General features: G+C 36.7%; 1 protein-coding gene across 1 annotated transcript in view; it reads right to left on the minus strand.

Annotated features, from left to right (window-relative positions):
- SMARCA5 (SWI/SNF related, matrix associated, actin dependent regulator of chromatin, subfamily a, member 5) overlaps positions 1–21,391 on the minus strand; it is a 41,110-nt gene extending 19,719 nt beyond the window's left edge. Inside the window, exons 1-9 of the mRNA XM_041738679.1 lie at positions 20,767–21,391; positions 17,048–17,122; positions 11,728–11,894; positions 7,509–7,609; positions 5,290–5,390; positions 4,375–4,554; positions 3,115–3,270; positions 2,893–3,024; positions 1,419–1,487 (exon numbers count right to left, since the gene is read on the minus strand). Coding sequence (XP_041594613.1) covers positions 1,419–1,487; positions 2,893–3,024; positions 3,115–3,270; positions 4,375–4,554; positions 5,290–5,390; positions 7,509–7,609; positions 11,728–11,894; positions 17,048–17,122; positions 20,767–20,943 — 1,158 coding nt within the window. The 5' untranslated portion in view covers positions 20,944–21,391. The remainder of the gene's footprint in view (positions 1–1,418; positions 1,488–2,892; positions 3,025–3,114; positions 3,271–4,374; positions 4,555–5,289; positions 5,391–7,508; positions 7,610–11,727; positions 11,895–17,047; positions 17,123–20,766) is intronic.
- Positions 21,392–24,227: the final 2,836 nt, after the last annotated feature.

The following is a 24,227-nucleotide window of genomic DNA, read 5'->3' on the forward strand; positions in this document are numbered from 1 at the left end:
CTTAGCCCACTGGCCCTCTTCCAGAATAGTCCAGGTAATTGTACAAGTAAAATTAGTGAAGGAACCACTCAGCCAATCCATAAATTCTTGGGTTACTAAAACAGATACTAAGGGTTTGTTTTGTTTTGTTTTTGGCAGAAGAGGTATTTTGCAATATTAGATAAGGATACATTAAGTAAAAATGATCTCATTCCTAAGTATACCTATGCTGATACTCAATATTTTCTTTCATCATGAGACCACAGCACAGGTGGAGGTTTAAAGACAGAGAACAGAAAGGTAGCTACCAGACCTCTTCTCCCCGATTATAAGCATTTTCATACTACTGTCTGAACAAAATAGTGATGCCTATAGAGGCTGCTGATTCTGTTATGTGGAATTGTAGTTTGCTTCACATACATCTACCTACTTATTAAAACAAAGTCTACACATATACTCCATACTCTAAATTGAATGCTTACGTGTTTAAATGCCACCTAATTATAAACATGTCTAACAGATAATCACCTTCAAATATTTAACATAATAAAATTTCAGTACATAAGAATTTTAAAGTACGTTATAATTAATTTATACAGAAACAAGTATCTGAACATTAAGACTTAATTTTTCCTCAGTTCAAATATCCACTATGAACTAGGTATTGTGCTAGAGATACAAATATAAGACCTGTTTCCTTTGTTTATAATGCAGCAAGAAAAAAGTGTAAACATTTCAAGACTCACTGCAAAGTTCTATTTTAGAATGCCATAATTATTAAAGATGAGATACATGCAAGTTTCTTGTCTGGCTTTATTCTGCTAGTCAAGCCATCATAATCTGGGTTCTATTTGAGAAATATATCCACTTACCAACTTGCACTTGTGAATCTTCAGTAAGAAGTAACAAAGCTATGTATGTATTACAGCAAAAACTTACCAACGCTGGTCACGATGTACTATTAGCAGTTGCTTATATACACAGTCGCAGAATTTAAGAACAAAAGATGGGATCTCTTTAGCCTCTGAGAACCAAATCTCTTATTTTTGGACTACTTTTTCCATTAAGTTAGAATTTCATCCTAGGTTCTAACACTAAAAGCACCATACTTTGTAACCCCCCAGCCCCCATTGTAAGATTAAACAAGTAAGTGACAAGATTCAAATAGATCTAATTCTAGTCAATACATTTTTGTTAACAGAAAATAATCCACTAATTTAAACTTCTATCATTTTTTCCCATTTGAAATATGCTTTGAGGGCAGGGCCTCAAAGCCTGGAGACCCAGGATCAAGTCCCACGTCAGGCTCCCCACATGGAGCCTGCTTCTCCCTCTGCCTGTGTTTCTGCCTCCTCTCTCTCTGTGTGTCATGAATAAATAAATAAAATCTTTAAAAATATATATATATATATGCTTTGACCTTATTCCAATACACTTACCATATGAAGCCTCTCAACTAGCTTTTGATCCCCAAGGCAATTATTTGTATCAAACCATGAATCAAAGTCCTAGATTAAAAGTCAAAAAAATGAAGATCAGAAATATGAACTACAAGCATTAACTATAAATACCCTATTTATCCTAGCTGTAATAATGAATTCTAGAATTAGTTTAGTATTTGAGATGTAAATTGCAAAAATCATTTGGTTCAATCCCATATTTTTCATGTGTCATTGTTAGCAATGCATTTTAGAACTACCCTAAGATCAAATTACCTCCTAAACATTTTTCTCAAAAACATCAAGATAACAAGTTTCACAATGAAAAAGACAGCTGGAAAGGAAGTTCTGTAGAATTAGAGAATTAATATTCTTGCAAAATATCTTTAGAGAAACTAAAATATTAAAATCACTTTAGTTTGTTCGCCAAGGCCACTCAGACTACTCAGTTTCCAGAGTAGTGTCAATTTTAATTAAATTTAAATTACCAGCATGAGCATTTGGGTAGGATCTGAACAAGAATAACTTTCATATTCTTACCTCTTCAACACATCTGCTATATATTTGTGCTTTGTTAGTAAACATGATCTTAGAATTAATTATGTTAACTGGAACAAAGCTTTCACAGATTACTAAAGCAAATGAAAGTATCAATGTATTAAGAAAAATCTCTAAAATAAAAACATCAAAATACATAAAAGCAGAACTAAAGTATTTTCCTGAGATTGATTAATGTCTTCCAAAAACAGAAATTTCTCTAATCTTTTAAAATGACCTTCAACACAAAAACCAAAATTAACTGTTTTGGAACTTACTGAACTCTTCAAAAGCCAGACACACATGTGCATGCTCTCTCTTTCTCTCCTTCTCCCCACCCCGTACCATGGAAACAAAGTTCAAAAATGAACTCTGGTTCAGCAAAAAAACACTGTAATTACTAATAGCACAGACTCTTAAGATACATATTACATTCTTAGGTACAAACGATAGTTTGAATATCTATTTAACCATTTTTATCAGTGCAAATCTATTAAAAGGTAAAGATTAGGTTCTATGTTTGTTAGACCATAAAAAAAGATGGCTAGACAGACTTTACCAAATTTGAAGACCACCCTGGAGAAACACAAGCTACGTGAAGTTCATAAATTCACTTGGGAAATAACCTGAACACCACCTTAAGAACACAAGCAGTCCACTTACAGCTGCAGAAATTCAGACCAACATGACTACCTATTTGGTATGTGAATCAGTAACATTACAAAGAAAATGACTTATAAAATGATACTGAAGTCCAAAGGCACAAAAATAAACTCTCAGGATGCATAAAAAACTTGGCAGGTTACACCAGACTACATATAAGTGAAAAATTAAAAATTATCTCAAGCAGTGCTAAAAGGCCAATTTTATTATAAAAATGTATAGCATTAAACAGAAACATTAATATTCCAATCAGAAGACAGTAAGACATACTTACATCTGCTGAATTAAAGACATCTGGCAACAAAAAATTAAGAAGTGACCAGAGCTCATGCAGGTTGTTTTGAAGAGGTGTTCCAGTTAATAACAGTCGATTTGTAGTCTTGAATTCCCTCACTATTTCTGACAACTAAAAGAACCAAATTCATCATTAGAATATTCTACATATTGATGAAATTCTAAAAGGTATTAATGATGTCACTTCCAACTGCCAAATTACCTTGGATTTTTCATTTTTGATTCTGTGAGCTTCATCTATAACTAAGTACCGCCAATTAAATTTTTTGAAAACAGATTTCTCTTTTATAAGCATTTCATAAGATGTTACACATACATCCCATTCTCCTGGCAATAATACATCTCTCACAAAGGCAGCCTGTGTAGCAAGAGAAAAAAAATTACATCATGCAAAAGTAAACTACAAATTAAACATACTGATGACAAGTAATCTAATACATAAAACAGGATGGAAAATATTAAAGAGGGACAGTTATCTATAGTATGCAAGCATTTAGAATCAGCTCAAACTAACTTCATTAATCATTTCTAAATGTCAGAGCCATTTAATAAAAAATAATTGACTGAATTGATCAGTGCAAAATTCAATAAACTACTTTAAATATCTTCTCTTCATTTCCACCAGACCCTGAAATTCTCAGGAAAGGGGTTAGAAAGAGGAGGGTGGTTTCTGCCATAGAATAAAGACTCCAGGATTGTTTGCAGTAAACATTTTCATTCCTTTCACGTTTACAGAACTAGTAAGACTTTGCTATTACTATTCTTATTTTACACGTCAAGAAACTAAAGCAAAAAGTGGTTTAAATTGGGCTCCTAAACATAAAAAGCAACTTGGTAACTTAAATTATGCAAAGTTATCTAGAAAAGGAAAAAAGAAACCTAGAATCATCACTGATAGCTGAATGAAGAGAAAACAAAACTAAGTACATTATTTTTCGAAATAGTACATTTTAATCAAATCAGTATTATTTCTATTATTTCCTTCCAAAAAACGTCAACTGACCAATATTTTAACTTATTTCAATAAATGCCATACCAACTCACCAAAATACTATAATTGACTCAGTTCATCTTTAAAAACTACTATGACTATGAATTAGCATTATGTACATCAATCTAAAAAAATGTGGCTCCTCAAATTTCCAACCAATTCACAAACTCAAAATTTCTTTTAAAAATAAGAATGTTGCCTCTAGAATGAGAACACAGCCTTTGATTTTATACAACCAATTCCAAAGTAAAAGAAACAAACTATACCCATATGGCATCCTATAGTCTACAACACCTTTTCCCCAGTAGGATTCTTCACCATCAAGACAACATTACATACGTACATTATTATTTGTGAAGACCAAGTTTATTACTGAACTTTTCTTTTATCCCTCCTCTAGTTACCCCCTCCCCTAAACCTAAATTCAAATTCTTTTAATTTCAAAAAAGTAATAAAACATGAAAAGCTTACTCTTTGTTCTTTATCTCCTATCAAACAAACAGATCTAAGTGTTGGTACCCATCTCTTGAATTCACTCATCCAGTTGTGTAATGTAGACTTAGGAACCAAAACCATATGAGGACCAGGAATGTTTCTATAGTGTTTCATGTACCCAAGAAGAGAAATTGTTTGAAGAGTTTTTCCCAGGCCCTGAAAGAAAAACCACAAAGCAATAACAAACAAAACAAAACAGACATCCATATTTATATTTCCTGATATACAAAAACATTTAAAAGAAAAGCTATTTGTTTATAATAGCCAACAAATGGCAAGAACCTGGTATGTGTTGAGTTTAGCTGTGTTATGTTTTTTAATCTTCGCCTATAAAGATGTACTACTAATTATCCCCATAAGGCACAGAAGTTTAAGTGACTTTCCCAAAGTCATGCAGAAGGGCTAGAATTAAGACCCATTTGACTCCATAGTTTCTTCAAGCAATTATATGTTTCAGCACTATAGCCATGAGGAAACTTTGAAACACTCACTACAAAACTAGTAATAAGAGATAAATGTTTTGTGACAGAACTGTACAAGCTGCCACCCTTGAGAAAATAATCACTGATGAAAAATCAGTCAATTAACCTATACTTTACAAAAGTGGAGGGAAATAGCCAAAACATTTTATTACAAGAGTCTACCAAGAGCAGGTTTGTCAAAGTGTATTACTTTTATTATACTTTCATAAATAGTAATTCCTCACAACTGAAGTATAGATTCTGCTTATGGGACTAAACCAAGTTTGACAACAGAGGATTAGTTTACTAACAGTTCTGCATTATAATCAACAAAAATGATGTCACATTATCTTAACTTTTATAAAATTCCATGGTACGAAATACTTTAAATTACAAAACATAGCCTTCCAAAAAACTACCAAACACATACCATTTCATCTGCAAGGATACCATTGATGCCATTCTCATACAAGGAAATGAGCCAATTTAATCCTCGGACCTGATAATCTCTCAGTTTACCCCATTTTACATCTAAGGATAAAAGAAAAAACACAAGGCACATTTTAAAAACACAAGGAATATATAAGGCAGTCCACTTCATTTGATATTCAAAGGTTTAACTTGAACCCACACAGGTTAACCCTGACTTTTCTGTCTTCAATTTCCAAGTCATTAGAGGTAGCTGCTGTGATCTGGAGCAGAGAAGGAGCAATTGGATAAGGACAATAACCAAGCGCAGGAAGAAAACAAAGAAACAAAAACCATGATTGTGAAGCATCAGAGTGCCTACCCCAATCACTCAGTTCCTATGTTACCCATATAGTGGTCCTAGAGACTCCCTTGCCTCTTTGTATCTTTTTTTAATGTTATCACAAGTAGGTTTGGTTTCGTTTTTTTTTTTTTTTTTAAGATTTTATTTATTCGCAAGAGACATAGAGAGATAGCGGCAGAGACACAGAGAAAGAAGCAGGCTCCATGCAGGGAGCCTGATGTGGGACTCGATCCTGGATCTCCAGGATCACACCCTGGGCTGAAGGCGGCGCTAAACCGCTGAGCCACCAGGGCTGCCCCGGTTAAATTTATTTGAGAAAGAGACAGAGAGAGAGAGTACAAGCAGGGCAGAGGGAGAGGGAGAAGCAGACTCCCCACCAAGCAGGGAGCCCGACATGGGGCTTGATCCCAAGACTCTATGATGAGCTGAAAGCAAACACTTAACAGACGAGCCATCCAAGGGCCCCCACAAGTGTTTCTACACCAAGTGTTTAAACCTTCCATGATAACCTAAGCAGACATTCTCTGGGGATTTAGTTTTCCTCCTAACAAAGGGGAAATAAGATATATAGAGATTGTTTTCCCTTTACCTTCATAAGTAACTTTTTCAAAAGGTCCTCTATATAATAAGGAGACAGTATCTCTTTTGGGTTTTACTACACATTTCTCACCCCAGAATAATTACTAAGTATATACACATCACAATCACTAGATTTTTTTTTTTTAACATGCACATCTGTACCCCATCACCTTTCAAAAAACACTGTTTTAAGATAAAAAGCTAGCCAATGCTGGTAAACTAGTTACAACAAAGAATGTGAGAAAGACATAATCCAAATAATTCAAATTTCCTTCACCATTTGTACCATATATCTGGCTCTAGTTTCTAACTTCATGAAAAGAAATGGTAACTGAGTACTCATAGCCAAAAAACATTGGAAGATACAAACTTTGTAAACAGACTGCTGATTTTTTTTTTTTTTTAAGATTTTATTTATTTATTCATGAGAGATACAGAGAGAGAGAGAGAGAGAGACAGGCAGAGAGAGAGGCAGAGAGAGAAGCAGGCTCCATGCAGGGAGCCTGATGCGGTACTCGATCCCGGGTCTCCAGGATCACGCCCTGGGCTGAAGGTAGGCGCCATGGGCCAAAGGCAGACACCAAACCGCTGAGCCACCCAGGCATCCCAGACTGCGGAATTTCTAACCAGATCCTATCTTGTCTAAAGCTCAACTTATTATGAGTTAAAGTTATAGTTAAATAACAAGTCCAAATTGTATGTCCTATGTTGACTATCCTAAATTGTTGTTCACAACCACTACCATCACACAAATCAATTATCAAGTAAGACAGAGGAAGATCAGAAAAAAAATGCTAGGCTTCAGTAAAGACAAATGTGCCACTAGACTATCAAGATTATATATAAGTAAAACTTAAAAATCTGGTTAACCAAGTTTTCTTTCGGAAAACCATTAATAACAAAGGTTTCAGAAAAAAAATCTTAAAACTAATACAAAATCCTGGCATTAGTTAACAAAAGCCTTCATGAAGTGCTTTCTTTTACACATGAAGTTTTCTTAACTGGGACAAATATAAGGCAAAAATCATTCCTAGGTTTACATATACATTCAGGCAATAATAATAAGCACAGTGGCATTTTATGCACGTTTGAAATACAGCACCACTATCATATTATAGTATAGTATATTAATACTATGATTTTCATCAAAAAAAATCTGGTTTATTTCACAATCAATAAATTTCAAATTACTAAAAATTCCCTTTATAAATTACAGCCAAGACAAATCCAAAACATTAACCAAAGGATGTCTTAAAAGAGGATTTTTTAAAAATCAGTTATATATGTATATAACATACATGATGGAGAGTCTTCAAATCGAGTGCAAACATTGGTTGCTTTAGAGCTTTCTGTTAATAGTTCTTCATCTTCCTCTTGCTCTGTTCTACGATGTCTGTAGCTGTCAAGTTCAAGATTAAATCAATTGATTAGCACTTTACCTTTAAGTACTAGCTACTATTTCAACATAATTGTCAAGTGGCCGACAAAGATTCCACAATTTTTATTAGGCATTTAATACTAGAAACGTAGAACAGGAGGATTAGTAAATTTAAACCTGAAATGATTTACATGGATTTCTAAGATATACATACAATTATTAAAAATAGAGTAACACTTGAAGTAATGTCACTTTGAGGTACTACACAGAAAACTCTCAAAGTTTGTAATTTATTTATTTAAAGATTTTAGTTATTTATTCATGAGAGACACAGAGACAGAGGCAGAGACATAGGCAGAGACATAGGCACAGGGAGAAGCAGGCTCCCTGCAGGAAGCCCTATTAGGGGCTTGATCCCGGGACTCCAGGATCACGCCCTGAGCCAAATGCAGGCGCTCAACTGCTGAGCTACCCAGGTATTCCAGTTTGTAATTTAAAGTTACCTTTTAAAGTATTTTTGCCAGAAAATAGTTCCAGGAATCACATTTTAAAAACTATGACTTTTTTTATTTGAGAGAGTGAGCCAGGTGGGGGGAGGGTGCAGGAGCAAAGGAAGAGAGTGAGAAACTTAACCAGATTCCACTGAGTACAGAGCCCAATGCAGGGCTCAATCTAAAGACCCTAAGAGATCATGACCTGAGCTGAAACCCAACAGTCAGACGCTCAACTGACTGTGCCACCCAGGCAACCCTTAAAAATTACAACTTTCGAAAGGTTGAGATTGTGCCATTTGAGACAACATGGATAGACCTAGAGGGTGTTATGCTAAATGAAAGAAGTCAGACTGAGAAAGACAAATACCATATGACTTCACTGGTAAGTGAAATCTAAAAAAAATAAAATAATAAAATAATAAACAAAAAGCAGAATCAGAACTATAAACACAAAGAAAGAACAGCTGCCAGGGGGGAAAGGTTGGGGTGCTGGGCAGATAGATGATGGGAGAGGGAGATAGAGGCCTCCAGTTATGGAACAAATAAGTCACAGAAATAAAGAGCAGAGCATAGGAATAGAATCAATAATACTGTAATAGCAATATAAGAAAATAGATGATAGCCATACTTGTGATGAACACAACATAATGTATAAACTTGTCCGATCACTAAGCTGTACGTCTAAAACTAATATAGCACTGTATATCAACTATACTCAAATGCAAATAAAATTTTTTTAAGAATCCAATAAACTACAACTTTCACCATGGTGAGCATAAGCATAATGTACAGAGCTGTGGAATTTCTGCTGTACACCTGTAATTAATGTAACATTGTGTGTCAACCATGCTTCTACTGAGAATATATTACGTTTTAAAATAAGTAAAAACTGGGATCCCTGGGTGGCACAGCAGTTTAGCGCCTGCCTTTGGCCCAGGGCGCGATCCTGGAGACCCGGGATCGAATCCCACGTCGGGCTCCTGGTGCATGGAGCCTGCTTCTCCCTCTGCCTATGTTTCTGCCTCTCTCTCTCTCTCTGTGTGACTATCATAAATAAATAAAAATTAAAAAAATAAAAAATAAAAATAAGTAAAAACTACAACTTTCACCAAAAGCTGCAGAATATGCAGACTGGAGATTTAGTGGTTAACCAATGACTCTTAGCCAGGGATTTATCAGAATTACTCATAGCTTTTTAGAAATGCCCAGATTCTACATCCCAAGAAAGTTGGGATATACCCCCTTAAAAAATCAATTTTCTGCAGTTTTAATATTGCCAAATTTAATAGTCTATAAAGGGCTCAGGTTAATAAAAGTACTTACTCTCTAATTCTGAAGCTTCTAATTTTGTACCTTTATATTTTCAACAAATATTTTCATTTAAATTAGAAAACCGTAAATCTAATTTATAGCTTGATTTCCATTAAAACTACATGCTTGATGGAAGAGGATAATCAGTCTTCTTAAAGATGCATTTCTTAAAAACTCAGACCAAAGCAGGAAATATATTCAAGAGTATTCTTGCTTGTTTTATATGGTTCAAATTAGAATGTCTTAGTATTCCTCGTCCTTCTCTGCATTCTAATCCTAGGACACTGAGTACAAAAATATATCCTCAATTCTAATTTATTCTCCACAAACTAGGAAAGAACTTTTTTAAAAATAAAATCTCACAGTCCAGGTAGGACACCTGGGTGGCTCAGGGGTTAAGCGTCTGCCTTTGGCTCAGGTCATGATCCTGGGGTCCTGGGATCGAGTCCCACATCGGGCTCCCCACAGGGAGACTGCTTCTCCCTCTGCCTGTGTCTCTGACCCTCTCTCTGTCTCTCGTGGATAAATAAATAAAATCTTTAAAAAAATATATCACAGTCTATTATTATCTATTATTATCAAGATAGTTGATTATTAGTTATAAAACTGAAGATAAAAGCTGGAATGTGCTCATTACTTCAAGTTAAGGGTCTGTTGACCATAACTGTGGATGGAAGAGAAAAATATATATGTTCCTATACTTAAGGATAGTACCATCACCCTAATGACTTTGCATAAGCTAACTTTCCACTTAAAAGGGCTTGAAGGATAGAGAAGAAATCTCTAAACCAAGACTTCTTTTCCTCAATAACACTAGTTAAGACCAAGCTAAACAATTTATTAAACATTTACTACAGAATATCTTTATGTTATATAATCTCAATAAAAGTGTTTCTTTTGGGATCCCTGGGTGGCGCAGCAGTTTAGCGCTTGCCTTTGGCCCAGGGCATGATCCTGGAGACCCGGGATCGAATCCCACGTCGGGCTCCCGGTGCATGAAGCCTGCTTCTCCCTCTGCCTATGTCTCTGCCTCTCTCTCTCACTGTGTGCCTATCATAAATAAATAAAAAAATTTTTTTTAAAAAGTGTTTCTTTTACCTTATAGGTATAATAACTACCTATACCATAAAAATACACATTACAGTATTTGTCATTTCCAAAGCATAAATGGCTGCAAGGGGCACCTGGGTAGTTTAGCCTACTCTTGACTTTGGCTCAGGTAGAGATCTTAGGGTCCTGAGATCCAAGTTCATGTAGGGCTCTGGGTGTGGAGCCTACTTGAGATTCTCTCCCTCCCTCCCACTGCCTTTCCCCCTGTTCACGTGCTCTCAAAAATTTTTTTTTAATTTTAAATAAAAAATAAATGAAAATAGCTGCAAACTTCTCAAGTCTGAACAATTTAAATACATCTGAAGTGCAAATGTCTCTCTTATGAAGTTTCATACGTATTAAAACAAACAGGTGACACACAATGGATAAGGAATAAGATATATTAGAGGAGTAGAATAGCCCAGAAAGATTAAGGTATTGTGTTTATGCTTTTGATGAAAATTCCTTCAAGGTACAGCTCATGTTTTCATGTTTCTATAAACTGTATGGTAAATTTAACATTGTTGATAACAGTCTATAATCTCCTCTCTTAGATAATCTAGTGGATTTAATTATGGATTATTTTTCACTTTTCACTTTGGGAATTACGAGGTCATTCAGGGAACTGAGATTATCCTAAAGCTGTTAATATCAAATCTATTAGTTATAACTAATTAAACACCTTAATTAACCAATCAGTACAAAAATTCCAAGAAAGTATTTATAAACTGAACATGTAAGTTACTTTACACATTTTAAACAACCACCTAAGGGCACCATACAACTTGACAATTCAATCTGCAGGACAACGAAGTAATACAAATTTGAGACAAACTGCTACGGCATAAATCATCACAACATTCTGTTAAACAACCAAAGACTTCAGATAAAAGTGATCCCCTTGATGCATGTATGTGGTTTATGCCTACAGCATACCCAAAAGCAGACTTAAAGTCAAGCTTGAATTATTCTAATTACTCCTATGGGATGTTAAATAGGCTGCTTAAACTCTGCATTTGTTTCTTCTACAAGGAATGGATAACATCTGAATTCCATAAACAGTAAAATGCCATAAGAGCTAAGGCATTACAATTATTTATACAAGTATGGCTACATCCCATCAAGCTAACTGGGGCCAAATAAATAACAGCCCTAAAACATTTTTTTTAATGAAGTGATTTTATGCTTCTAATGAATATTATCAAAAATTAATGTGTCAACTCTGAAGTATAAACTATTACTCACTCGCCAACTGATAGCAAGTTTTGTTTCTCATCCTTTTTTATTCGTGGGCGCCCTGGTTTCATCTTCAAAGGTGAGGTTGGAGTCTTCTGAGCAGCAGGCTGGATGAAATGTGCAAACAGCTCTGTCTGCTTTAATAAATACTCAAATCTATTTGCTCGATCAGTTTGCTGAAAAAACAAAACATTTTATCAAAATATTAATACAATTTCAGAGTCCAAAGTTTCAGCATGCCTTTATACAATGAACTCAGCAATAAAAAAGGAACTGTTGAGACATGTAACATAGGCAAGTTTCGAAAGCACTAAATGAAAAGAAAAAAAAAGGGCAAGGCATTATACTGAGTGAAAGAAGCCAAATGCCGAAAGACTACATATTGTGATTCCACTTACATGAAATTATAGCTAGTGACAGAAAGCAGATCTGAAGTGTCAAGGAGATAAAGATGAGAGCAAACTTTTCAGGGGATGATATAACTGTTCTACATCAAGACTATAAGGTGGCTGGTTACATCAATCTGCCAAAACTCACTGATTTATACTTCAAACTGCACTGGGTCAATTACTCATCAATATAGTTGACCAAAAAATTATTTAATACAAGTGAATTTAGGGATCCCTGGGTGGCGCAGCGGTTTAGCGCCTGCCTTTGGCCCAGGGCATGATCCTGGAGACCCAGGATCGAATCCCACGTCGGGCTCCCGGTGCATGAAGCCTGCTTCTCCCTCTGCCTATGTCTCTGCCTCTCTCTTTCTCTCTCTCTCTCTCTCTCTCTCTCTCTCTCTCTCGGTGCATGAAGCCTGCTTCTCCCTCTGCCTATGTCTCTGCCTCTCTCTCTCTCTCTTTGTGAGTATCATAAATAAATAAATAAATAAATAAATAAATAAATAAATAAATAAATAATTTTAAAAAATTTTTTTAAAAATACAAGTGAATTTATTCAGAAATGGGAAAAATACATTGGTCATTTATCAGTGAAGCTGTGCCAAATTTTTAAAAGGTATCAGGTTTAAAAACAATTATTAAAGAGCACCTGGCTAATTCAGTTGGGTAGGGCACATGACTCTTGATCTCAGTCATGAGTTCGAGCCCTACATCTAGCAGAGAGCTTACTTTAAAAAGGGGGGGGGGGGGGGACAACCTGGATGGTTCAGTCAGTTAAGTATCTGCCTTCAACTTAGGTCATGATCGTGGGGTCCTGGGACTGAGCCCCGTGTCAGGCTCCCTGCTCATCAGGGAATCCGCTTCTTCCTCTCCCTCCCCCTCCTCATGCTTTCTCTCTCTCAAATAAATAAACAAAAATTTTTAAAAATCTATTGGGATCCCTGGGTGGCGCAGCGGTTTGGCGCCTGCCTTTGGCCCGGGGCGCAATCCTGGAGACCCAGGATCGAATCCCACGTCAGGCTCCCGGTGCATGGAGCCTGCTTCTCCCTCTGCCTGTGTCTCTGCCTCTCTCTCTGTGACTATCATAAATAAAAAAATTAAAAAAAAAAAAAATCTATTGTTCATGAAATATTCATTAACCCAATGCAGTTAATACTATTTCATCCTTTCATGACTAACATCTGCCACTTTGAAATGTTCCTTATTATCACACTAATGGAAGAATTTAAACCAAAAAAACTTAAGATCCTTGAAATCAACATACTTCCCCATGATAATTTCCTGTAGAAGACAAGCTTCACTTTTTTGTTTTTGAAGATTACAAACTATTTTAAAGTATTGTGATACTTATGTGTATTTTGCACTATTTCACTTTTCAATGCATATATAATAAAATAAGAACATGCAACTAGAAGATGTTGGGGATGAAAAAAATCTATTCAATTATTGTAATTATATTTGGAATCGAATAAATAAACTCTGGAAAGTAATTCAGATAGGTCAGAGTTAGACATTTTAAGGTAAAACCTATTCTGGAGTATTCAAAAATCACTAAGTATTTTTCACTTCTTTCAAAAGTTTTCAATCAATATTAACTTCTTAAATAGCCATTCAGTTCAACAACTAGTTTTGTGTACCTACCAAAGAAAGCACCCTCCCCCCTTATAATCCAATATCAACCTAAGGGATTATGAGATTGTCAGAAGGTGATAAATGTTCAGAAAATAAAGCAGAGTAAAAAGAACTGGGAATAGCACTAAAATTTTAACAGGGATAACCGGGAAAATCCTAAGACATAATGTTTCAACACAGAGGGGGATATGCCCCACTCCTGTTCTTAGATCTTATCACATGTCTCTAATGTTCAAAAGCCTTTAATGGCTCTAGGTGTTTTAAGTTTTCAAAGTGTGCTTCACGACCCATCAGAGCAAAAATATCCAAGACCTTCTATATGATCAAGTTTCGAACTACTGCCTTAAGGAATTAAGTATAAATTTCATCACAGTTCTACACAAAAGTCAGTGACTTCAAAATTCTCACAACTCATTCATTTCCAAGTGGTAATGGTTGCAAAGAACCAAGGAGTTCAGAACATTTACAGACTGACCTTTTAGTGGAACTGTGGCAAGGGTTGAAGGAAAAATAAGCAAAGACCTTGGCTGAGAATGAGAATATTAAAATAAAAATGATTTGAGATCTTAAAGAGAAAAGAGAAAATATCCTTAAAAAGTAGAAACAGTAAGATTAGGAACCTGAAGGACATAAATCATAAAATCAAATAGATTAAAATCAATAGCTTAAAATCAGCTTCTTTCTTTGAAACAGGAGGAAATGACACAGGGCAGTACAGGCCATACATATTTGGAAATAGAAGGGAAATAAATTAAAGGCCTGTAACTGTAGCAGAAGCCTGAAAAATCAGGATGGCAGAAACGAAATAGAAAACTTAACCAGAGTGGTAAAGTTTTTAAATAACTAAATGGGTTGTTGTACAATAAATACTGAAAGTCTAAGGGAGTAAAAACCATAAACCATAAATTTATTCTGATACCAATCAACACTATTATTTAGTTTTCTCAAATAGTATTCAGCATCCTTTGGAACCAAGAATGAAGAATGGATACTGAGACTTACCTATGGTTAGGAACTAGCAGATGATAAGGGAGCTTGCTTAAAAGAAAAGTGTTAGTCAAGGAAATAACTAGGAGATTGAAAAACTTCAAAGAAATATATGGAGAGATTTGGAAGAGGCCAGATCATTAAAAGGAAACAGATACAGACGCAAACAAAATAACCCATGCAATAAAAGAATACTGAATAGGACAATGGAGAAAAAAGAGGAATTATGAAGTTAAACTTGCAAGACTATTAAAATGAAGCACCATCATGGACAGCTTGGGTATAAATTAAGAAAAACCGTCACTATCAGTAAATGTAGATGTGTGAGATAGAATAAATGCAATTTTGGATATTCCTAAGAAAGACTTAAATGTCCAACAAACAAATGAAAATACAATGGCTGGAAGCATCTGGGCTAGAGATAAATGCTGAGAATTCAGTTTAAAGAAAACCAGTGATAGGGTCTCCTGGCTGGTTCAGCTAGTGGAGCGAGCACATTACTCTTGATCTTGCGATTGTTTGAGCCCCATGCTGGATATACAGATTACTTAAAGATAAAATCTTAAAAAAAGAAAAAAGAAAAAGAAAACTAATGACAAGGATTGAACTGTTCAAGAAATTTTTAGGATGTGATAAAGGACAAAGGAACTGTCAATAGGGTATCGACAAGGAAAAAAAGCTCTCACAAGGCAAGCAAAAATTCTGAGGAGTGGTCAACGGTATCAGACAAAAGAGAGATGAATGAAAGTAAAATTAAGCTATAAATGGGAAATTAGATTCACTAGTACAGTATTAGTGACAGAACATCCATTGTGATGGGTTTGAGGAAATGAATGGGAAAAGCAGAGCTGGCAAATATATCTTTAAGTCTGACAGCAAAGAAAAAATATGGAACAATTACAGATATACACATATATAAAATATAATAAAAATCATATATAAATATTCATATATATGTCATTTCATGAAATCTTTCCATTACAACATGAATAGATCTAAGAAGCTAAGTGAAATAAAAAGAAAAAATACCTTATGATTTCACTCACATGTGGAATTTAAGAAACAAGAGAAAAAACAGACTTAAATATAGAGAACTGGTAGTTAGTTACCAGAGGCAGACGAAATAGGTGATAAGCAATAATGCAGAGAATTAGTGAATAACTGTACTGTACACCTGAAGCTCATATAACAGTGTATGTTAATTATACTGAAATTAAAATATATCATTTATGTTTTATATATTACTATGTGTATCATGTACATTATGTATCCATATATACATGTGTTCCTAAGTATTTTTAGGATTTTGAAACTAAGAGATTCGAAAAATATTTACTGATCTTGAAGAGAAAGTCAAAGGTTGAAGAAAAAGTAAATTTCAAAAAATAGTTCTTAAAATATACTATGTGCCAGATATTGTTCTAGGTGAAGACAGTAAGATTAAGACACTGTTTTTACTCTTAAAGAGCATATATACTGTGTTGTATTGTATGGTGGTATTATTATTTAACATGTTAAAATAAGATTTCAGGATCCCTGGGTGGCTCAGCCGGTTTAGCGCCTGCCACGATCCTGGAGTCCCGGGATCGAGTCCCGTGTCTAGCTCCCGGCATGGAGCCTGCTTCTCCCTCCTCCTCTGTCTCTGCCTCTCTCTCTCTATCATAAATAAATAAATAAATCTTTAAAAAATATTTTAAAAAATAAAATAAAATCTCAGTATAATTAAATGAGTTTAAACCATATAAAGCTTTCAGAATAGGGCTTAGTACATAGTAAGCATTTGCTATTAGCCATTATTATTACTGAATCTGAATTTAAGCTTAAAGCTCTTCATAGGTTATGGTTAAGTCATGCTACAAGTTTCCTAAGGTATGAAATGTGATTCAGGGTCTTTGAGGATTCAAGTAGAGTAACATCATATGCTGTTTTGTAAAGATCTCACCCATATTGTAAAAAAGCTGTGGGCAAGGAGCATGTATTACTGTCTTTGTACCCAGTGAAACAGAATGATAGATCGATGCAGAATATACCCTGAATAACTACTTCTCTGGTTTTTTACTCTCCTCACTTCCTGACAATAAATCTCAAAATAAAGGAGAGTAACATATTCCATATATTAACATAATACTATTATGCATATTCACGTAATACTTCTAAATTTGTTTTACATAGGCAAATAACAAAAATTACAGTATCCCATGTTACACCTATTTCAATTGGATATCAGTGCTTCAATTATAAAAATTAAATGCAGAAGTTTGGTCCATGCCACCACCTAATGAAAAGTTATTATAGACTCTATTCATATACCTAAAGCATACCATTTTTTCTTCATAGGTAGGATCTGGTTCTTGAATTTCTTTCTGCTTTCCAGGAGATGCATCATCAAATACTTCCTGGGAGGAGGGAAAAATCATGGATTGTTCTTTAAAATTAGTTAACATACTATTATTAAACTAATTTCTACTTAAAACACAATCTGAGTAATACATTCCTACTCCAAACTTCCTAGATACTTACATGGCTGTAGTATAACCAGATAGGGTATCTTGGTGAAATTAAATGCCACGATGACAACAACCTATTTAACCCAAGTATTTAAACTGCAGGACTATTGCAAGATTAAAACACAACATTATTATCTACATCATCCTAGAATAATAATAAAATAACTTTTAATAAATCTATTTTTCATTCAATAAATATTATAAAACCAAATTAAATGACATAGAAATTATGTTCCCTTCTACTCATAAAACTGCAATATCTACTGTGTTCTACCAAATATACACCTAGAAATTATCATTACTCACTCTGATTTCCATCTTCTGGAAAAAATACAAAAAAATTATCATACATCCTAAATCGAATACTCCCTAACTACAATCTGATTCCTAAATTAGTAATAAATATCCTTTCTTGCAAATTTATTCACCCTGACATTCAAATGACCACAAACAAAAAACAGCAACAACTACTCTGCAAAGTTCTACTCATCTGTCAAAAAAACAACTAAGAACAGTTAATAAAAGTATAATTTTCATTAACAACGTACAAAACTAAAAAAAAAAAAAAAGAAAAAAAAAAAAAACAACGTACAAAACTGTGCTTGGCAATATGTACTATAATAAAGCTACCTCTGATTAAAAAACTGGGGAACTGGAGCAGGTACAGTACCAGAATTGAGAGATCAAATTATCTATATTCTAGTCTAACTTCATTGCTAAGATCTTTAGGCTCATCACAAATCTCTGGTGTCCACAAATAGAAATGATAAAACCTTCTACTAGTTTACTTCACAAAATGGTACTGGGTATCATGAAAGGTCAAAATATACCCTTAAAAAAAATGCGTTTTCCAACAATAGTCACTATTTCTTTCATAGTTTAAAAAAAAAAAAAAAGATTTGGATTCCAGGTCAGATGATTATTGATATACAATGTACCTATCAGTCTAGTCTGTTGGCATACAGTGTACTGAAATATCAGTCTAACCAACAAAGATTAAAAAACAGGTTCCATCCATGTTGCCAAAAAAAAAAAAAAATCATAGTAAACAAAAAAACGAAATTATTCCCTTAACTTATCAGTACCAAGCAAAAATGAAAATTTCACTGCAAAGAAAGCTAGCTAATATTACTGGGAAGGTCAGCCTTGTCAGAAAAAAATTTGTAAAGGCAAGACTTCATTTATTTTCTAATTTTGAAAAAAAAAATCCACGTTAAATTCTACTTTTAAACAAGAAAAAGGCATTTAATTTAGGATTGCCAGATACATTAAATATATAGACTCAAACCTAGTTTTTATCACTGAACTTCAATGACTTCCAAGTTCAGTTAAGAAAATGACTAAAGGTACATTTACTTAAAAAATTTTTTTTAAATCAACACGAAGAGAAACAAAATCAAGACTAAAACTAGTAAATGAAGAAATTGATTTATTTTTTTTTATTTTATTTTTTTTATTTTTATGATAGTCACACAGAGAGAGAGAGAGAGGCAGAGACACAGGCAGAGGGAGAAGCAGGCTCCATGCACCGGGAGCCCGATGTGGGATTCGATCCCGGGTCTCCAGGATCGCGCCCTGGGCCAAAGGCAGGCGCCAAACCGCTGCGCCACCCAGGGATCCCAAGAAATTTATTTAAAAAATGAAATTACTCATGTTCCTATTTCAAAAAAGCAAAAATAAGTCATTCCTCAAGAAATAAAATTCTTGAACATACTTCTTGTAAGAATATGATAGGGTAAAATATGTGGGAAATGGGTCCATTTCAGAGCCAGACCTGGGTTCTATCACAGATTCTACTTATCAAAAGACTCAATTTCTTTATTTGGCAAATAAATATGGCCTGGACTTCATTTGGTACTTGTTATCACATCAATATCCATACTTAAAACTTTAATTCCACTTAAATTTTAAAATAGCAACTGAAAGGCAGTTTAGGCTTTAAAATACTCTGCTTTCTAATATTTAACCTCTCCAGTGAGATACTGGTTGTTATTGCAGAATTTGAACGACAGACCCTTTTGAGAGGCTGATGAAAACTATGGACACCCTTTTGCAGAGAATTGTCTATTTACACACAATTGCTTTCAGTGTCAAAGATTTTCAAATCCACTTACATACACCACGAAGCAAGAATTCAAGTTAAACAGTCCTGGTAATTCAAAACAACCATTTAAAACCTTAAGAAAAATAAGCAACACTCGATAAGAATTTGAAGCTAAAATCAAATCACTTAAAAATACAGGATATCAATGTCCTACTGAACTAAAACCTACCCTCACCACAAAATTCTCTCATAAACTATTAACGTCATGTTACGTCACCCCAGATTAACCTTTGGTGCCCAAGTAAAACTTTGGTACGCCAAATGCTCCAATGATAAACTGCACTTCCATTTACTTATTGTGTTAATTCTGCATCAAGGATCCTTTTCAGAGCAGTATTACCTTCACTCCTTCTACCTAAGGATGGAAAAAATCCCAGAAATCTGTAGGCCATGACTATAAAATAACTCAAAACAGACCGAAGGCCAAGAATAAAATTTGGAAGGAGCAAGCAATTACTTTGTTCCCAGACATCACAAAGTCTTGGAGCATGCCCAAGAGACCCGTCTGGCAGCTCCCCAAACTTTTCCACCCCCGCAGCGCTGTCACCATCCCCTGGCCAACCCTAGCTCTGGAAGGGAGGCTCGACTAGCGAGCAGTACCAATTTTCGGGGGGGGGGGGGGGGGGAGGAGGAAGGCCAAGGCCCAAAAAGAGGAATTGCGCTGAACTTGAAAGCCAACAGCCCCATTGTCATTAATTCACCATTCACGCATCCATCCCCTGACTCAAATTAGATGGGGGTCCAAGGCAGCTGCTGCTGCTGCTGCCTTGGTCGCTTTCCCTCCCAAAGGAACAGTGCCTGGGAGGAGCCTCGTCTCCCTTCATGGGAGCAGCTGCGCCCCGCTTATCCCCACTGCGCACTCGGCCTTCCAGCTCAAGCCATTGTTTCTGCCCAAAACGGATACCGCCCCCACAAGGCCTGGGATGAAGAAAACAAGATCTGAGCCCTCGGACGCACTGCTTTTAAATGCCTTCCTACCCCGCGCATCCTTCCCTCGCCACTAAGGGGCATCTCTCCCTACCTTCCCGCAAGTTTAGTGGAAACTAAAAGCTAGAATCAGAGATGGGTGAGGGAATTATGGGAGTTTACCGAAAAAAAAAAAAAAAACCCACAATAAACAAAAACCGGGTAGGTCCTTCTCGGCCTCGGTAATCAATGACATCTGTTTAATAACAGCGTTGGAGAATTTGGCAAGATTCGCTAGAGACAAATCATGTAAATATGAAGTGCCAGAAATCCGTCCGAGTCGGCGTGGGTAGGTTAAGCACAAGGGCGCAGGGTTAATCACTTCGGATCTAAAGGGTCTGAGGCCGACTTTGGATGCAGGAGGGGTGGAAAACGGCTCTGCGTCCGATCACTAAAATCCGGGCGAGGGAGCCGGCTCCTCCTCCCCACTGCGCCCTCTCCCCGCGCCACAAGCCACTCTCACCTCCATCTCGGAGTCCGCGGGGCCGGAGCTAGCCGCAGAGGGGGTCGCCTGGGCCGCGACGCCCTCCGGGCCGCCTTTGTTGCTGCTGTTGCTCATGCTGCTGGCGGCCGGGGCTGCAGGCTTGGAAGGCGCGCTCTCGGGAGGCGGGGGTGGCGGAGGCTCCGCCGCGGACGACATGATGTTCCGTGTGCGTCACCCGCTGCGGCCAGAGGCCCGGCTCGGCAGAGATGAGAAGGCCCGGGCCTGGGTGGTTACGTCGCAGCGAGCTGACGGAGGAGCGAGAGGGCCACCCGAATGCCCCCTTGCGCCGCGGCTCTCCGACGAGCCGGAACCGGGCCCGCAGCCTCCCCCTTTCGTCTGCCTCCTCTTCCGCGGGGCTCGGGATTCGACCGGCGCTTACCTCACGGCGGGAATCACGTCGACAAGAGTGGGCGGGGCCACCTGGGTCACCGAGGTCAGGGAAGGCGGGTTGATTTACGGGAGGGCGGAGGGTCGGAGTTAGGGGAAAGGAAAGCGAAAGAGAGACCGACACCGGGAACTAGCTTCGCCGCCCCCTTTTCTTCCTCTGGGAAAAAAAATCATCTATCTCACCAGCATCCAGGACAACTACCTACGCCACCGACTTTCAACCCTCGCGAGATTAATAGTTGGCTAATTGACTAGGTTCTAAGTGCGCCTGCGCGTTCCCTCGCCTCACCTTTGGCCACGCCCCCTGAGGGCTCCCAGCGGCCTCCAGGGCGAGGAGTGGGCGTGGCCTCGGGGCAGTGTTTGAAGACGTAGGTTTGGGCGTCGCTCCGAGGCGTGACGCAAACGCGGGGTCTAACGGTTGTCCTCGTCCGTGCTCTCCCCCGGGCTTGGCGGGGGCGGCGGACGGCACCGGCTGAGAACTCGCCGGAATTTCGCGCCGCGCACTGAAACGCTACTGTGCGCTGAATTTAACACTTTATCGCCTGCGCTTATAGGCGTGACGCCATGGCGGTGACGTTACGGTTATCCCAAATGACGTCTTTCTTCTCATGAAAAGTTTGTGTGATTTTTTTTTTTCCGTCTTCCCATGGTAGCTATATTAATCATTTCTAAATTTCTGGTACTTCGATACAAGTTGGACTGTATTTCCTCCAAATTTACGTGCTAAAAGTAAAAAAAGAACTATGCACGTGGCCATGTGAGAAACGAGCAACCAAGGAAGAGAGGCGGTGGGTTGTGTTTTCCTCAATCACCAAATATTCAATAAAAAGTACCTTCTTTCACTTTCTTTCATTAAGAAATGTTGCAGGTACACTTGTACATTGCCTAAGGGTCTTGTGCATCCGTCTACTACAGAATTTAAGCACATTGTATTCTGTAGGATAGCAAATCTGCGTATTACAGTAAATTGTTACCTGCATTGCACAAGCTCTTACTCCTCTTTGCATCCCCCTGCCAAGAATGCCATCAGTGTTTATTGAGTAAAGGAGAGACAGTTTTCAGGAGTTAAGTTTTCAACTAACTGGTTAATTATGTGGAATTTCATACACAGAGGGTCTCCTGAGAATGTATAGACTACAAACTTTTAACTAATCAAATGGCAATTTTTTGAGATCTGGGAAACATCTACCAACCCATTAGAAATGCTATTTCTGAGATCATAAGAAACTACCTAAGGAAATACTAGAAAAGTACCTGCAATGACATTCAACAGAGCCTTCGCATGCAATTCAAAAAGCTACCAACAGCCTGAATCTAACATGGAACTGTGATTTTAAAACTACCATACACTCACGAAACGAACTATTACTAACTTTTTAACAACCGTTAAGTACAAGAATGTTCATTATACATAGTGTCAATTGAAAAAAAATTTTAACAGTTCAACAATATAGATAAAATTTGAAAGGATCTTCATAAAAGTATTGAAAGTGGTGGTGTATATGTCCTAATTCTTTTCTGTTTGTATTTTTTATTTTTTAAATGGATTTTTTTATATTATTATATTGAGAAAATTTATTTTTAATATTAAAAAATGTTCTTTTACCTAAAAAAAGTTCAGGTATCAGGGTAAAAGTTAGTGTCCAGGGTGGTATCTGACATATACACACAATAAATGTTTGATAAAAATGTATTTAATATTGACATTGTTAAGTAGGAAGAATATAACATTTAATATTTGGAATATTTGGGATCCCTGGGTGGCGCAGCAGTTTGGTGCCTGCCTTTGGCCCAGGGCGCGATCCTGGAGACCCGGGATCGAATCCCACGTCGGGCTCCCGGTGCATGGAGCCTGCTTCTCCCTCTGCCTGTGTCTCTGCCTCTCTCTCTCTCTGTGTGACTATCATAAATAAATAAAAATTTAAAAAAAAAAATATTTGGAATATTTCTCCACTCTATAATAATACATATCTTGGGCCCTGTTTTGGAAACCCTAAAAATATATGTAAGTATGTAAATGGAAGGTTCTTAAGTCTGAGAATTACTGGAATGCCTGTGTGGCTCAGTGTTTGTCTGCTTTTGGCTCAGGGCATGACCCCCCGGGGTCCCACATCCGGCTTCCTGCAGGGGGCCTTCTCCTTCTGCCTATGTCTCTGCCTCTCTCTCTGTGTTTGTATGAATAAATAAATCTTTTTTTAAAGAAAAGTCTGAGGATTATTTAAGGGAACCAATAAATAGCAAGAAAAGCAATAAATAAAACTGCCTTTAAAGTGGCAGTTGTCTTTTAACGTGCGTTTATACTGTGAGTTTCTCATACAAGCATATAAAATCTGTATAGGAATCTTAAAAATTGTAGAGGAGAGATACAGAAGAAAGAAGAGAAAACAATGTTTGAATCCACTAATCCAACATGAGGAAAAGAGAAACAAATTTTGAGCAGGGTCTGGAAGCAGAGAAGCTGCAGAAAATGCAGGATGCTGGGCAATTGAGCTACTGGGATTATTAGCAAGTTAGGCATATAGTACTTACATGGTGGCCAAACCACAAAGACCTGTTTTTCTTCAGAGACTAATAGGTTAAATTAATAGCCAGTTCTGGCATTGATAGTGTAGTATAGGATTAGTGTAGTGGTAGGAGAGTAACCCCGGAGTCAGGTAAGCATGGATTCCAGCACAGGCTCAAGAACTTAGTAGCTGCATGAATGCAGGCAAGTTATCTTTCAACTTCTTTGAAATCAGTGTTCTTGTATTTTTATTATCTCAATTTTATATTGGGGTAATAATCTTATAATGACATCATAAAAATTAAAGAGATTGTGCATGTAGTGTGTTTAATACAGTATCTGACATGGAGTGAGCTCTGTGTTCAAATATTTCGTATTCTAATCCTGAGGAATCATAAGCCTAAGAATCAGTCCTGTTGGAGGAAGAATAATATTTTTAATAAAGAGAAAGGTAAAAGGAATGATTTCAAGAAAATTCTAGAAAAAAATTGCTGCTTTAAACATGTTCCAAGAAATAGAATGTTACAATGTAAAAACATATTAGTATTCC

Source organism: Vulpes lagopus, chromosome 23 (genome assembly GCF_018345385.1).
Source record: "Vulpes lagopus strain Blue_001 chromosome 23, ASM1834538v1, whole genome shotgun sequence".
In the NCBI taxonomy this organism is placed as follows: Eukaryota; Metazoa; Chordata; class Mammalia; order Carnivora; family Canidae; genus Vulpes; species Vulpes lagopus.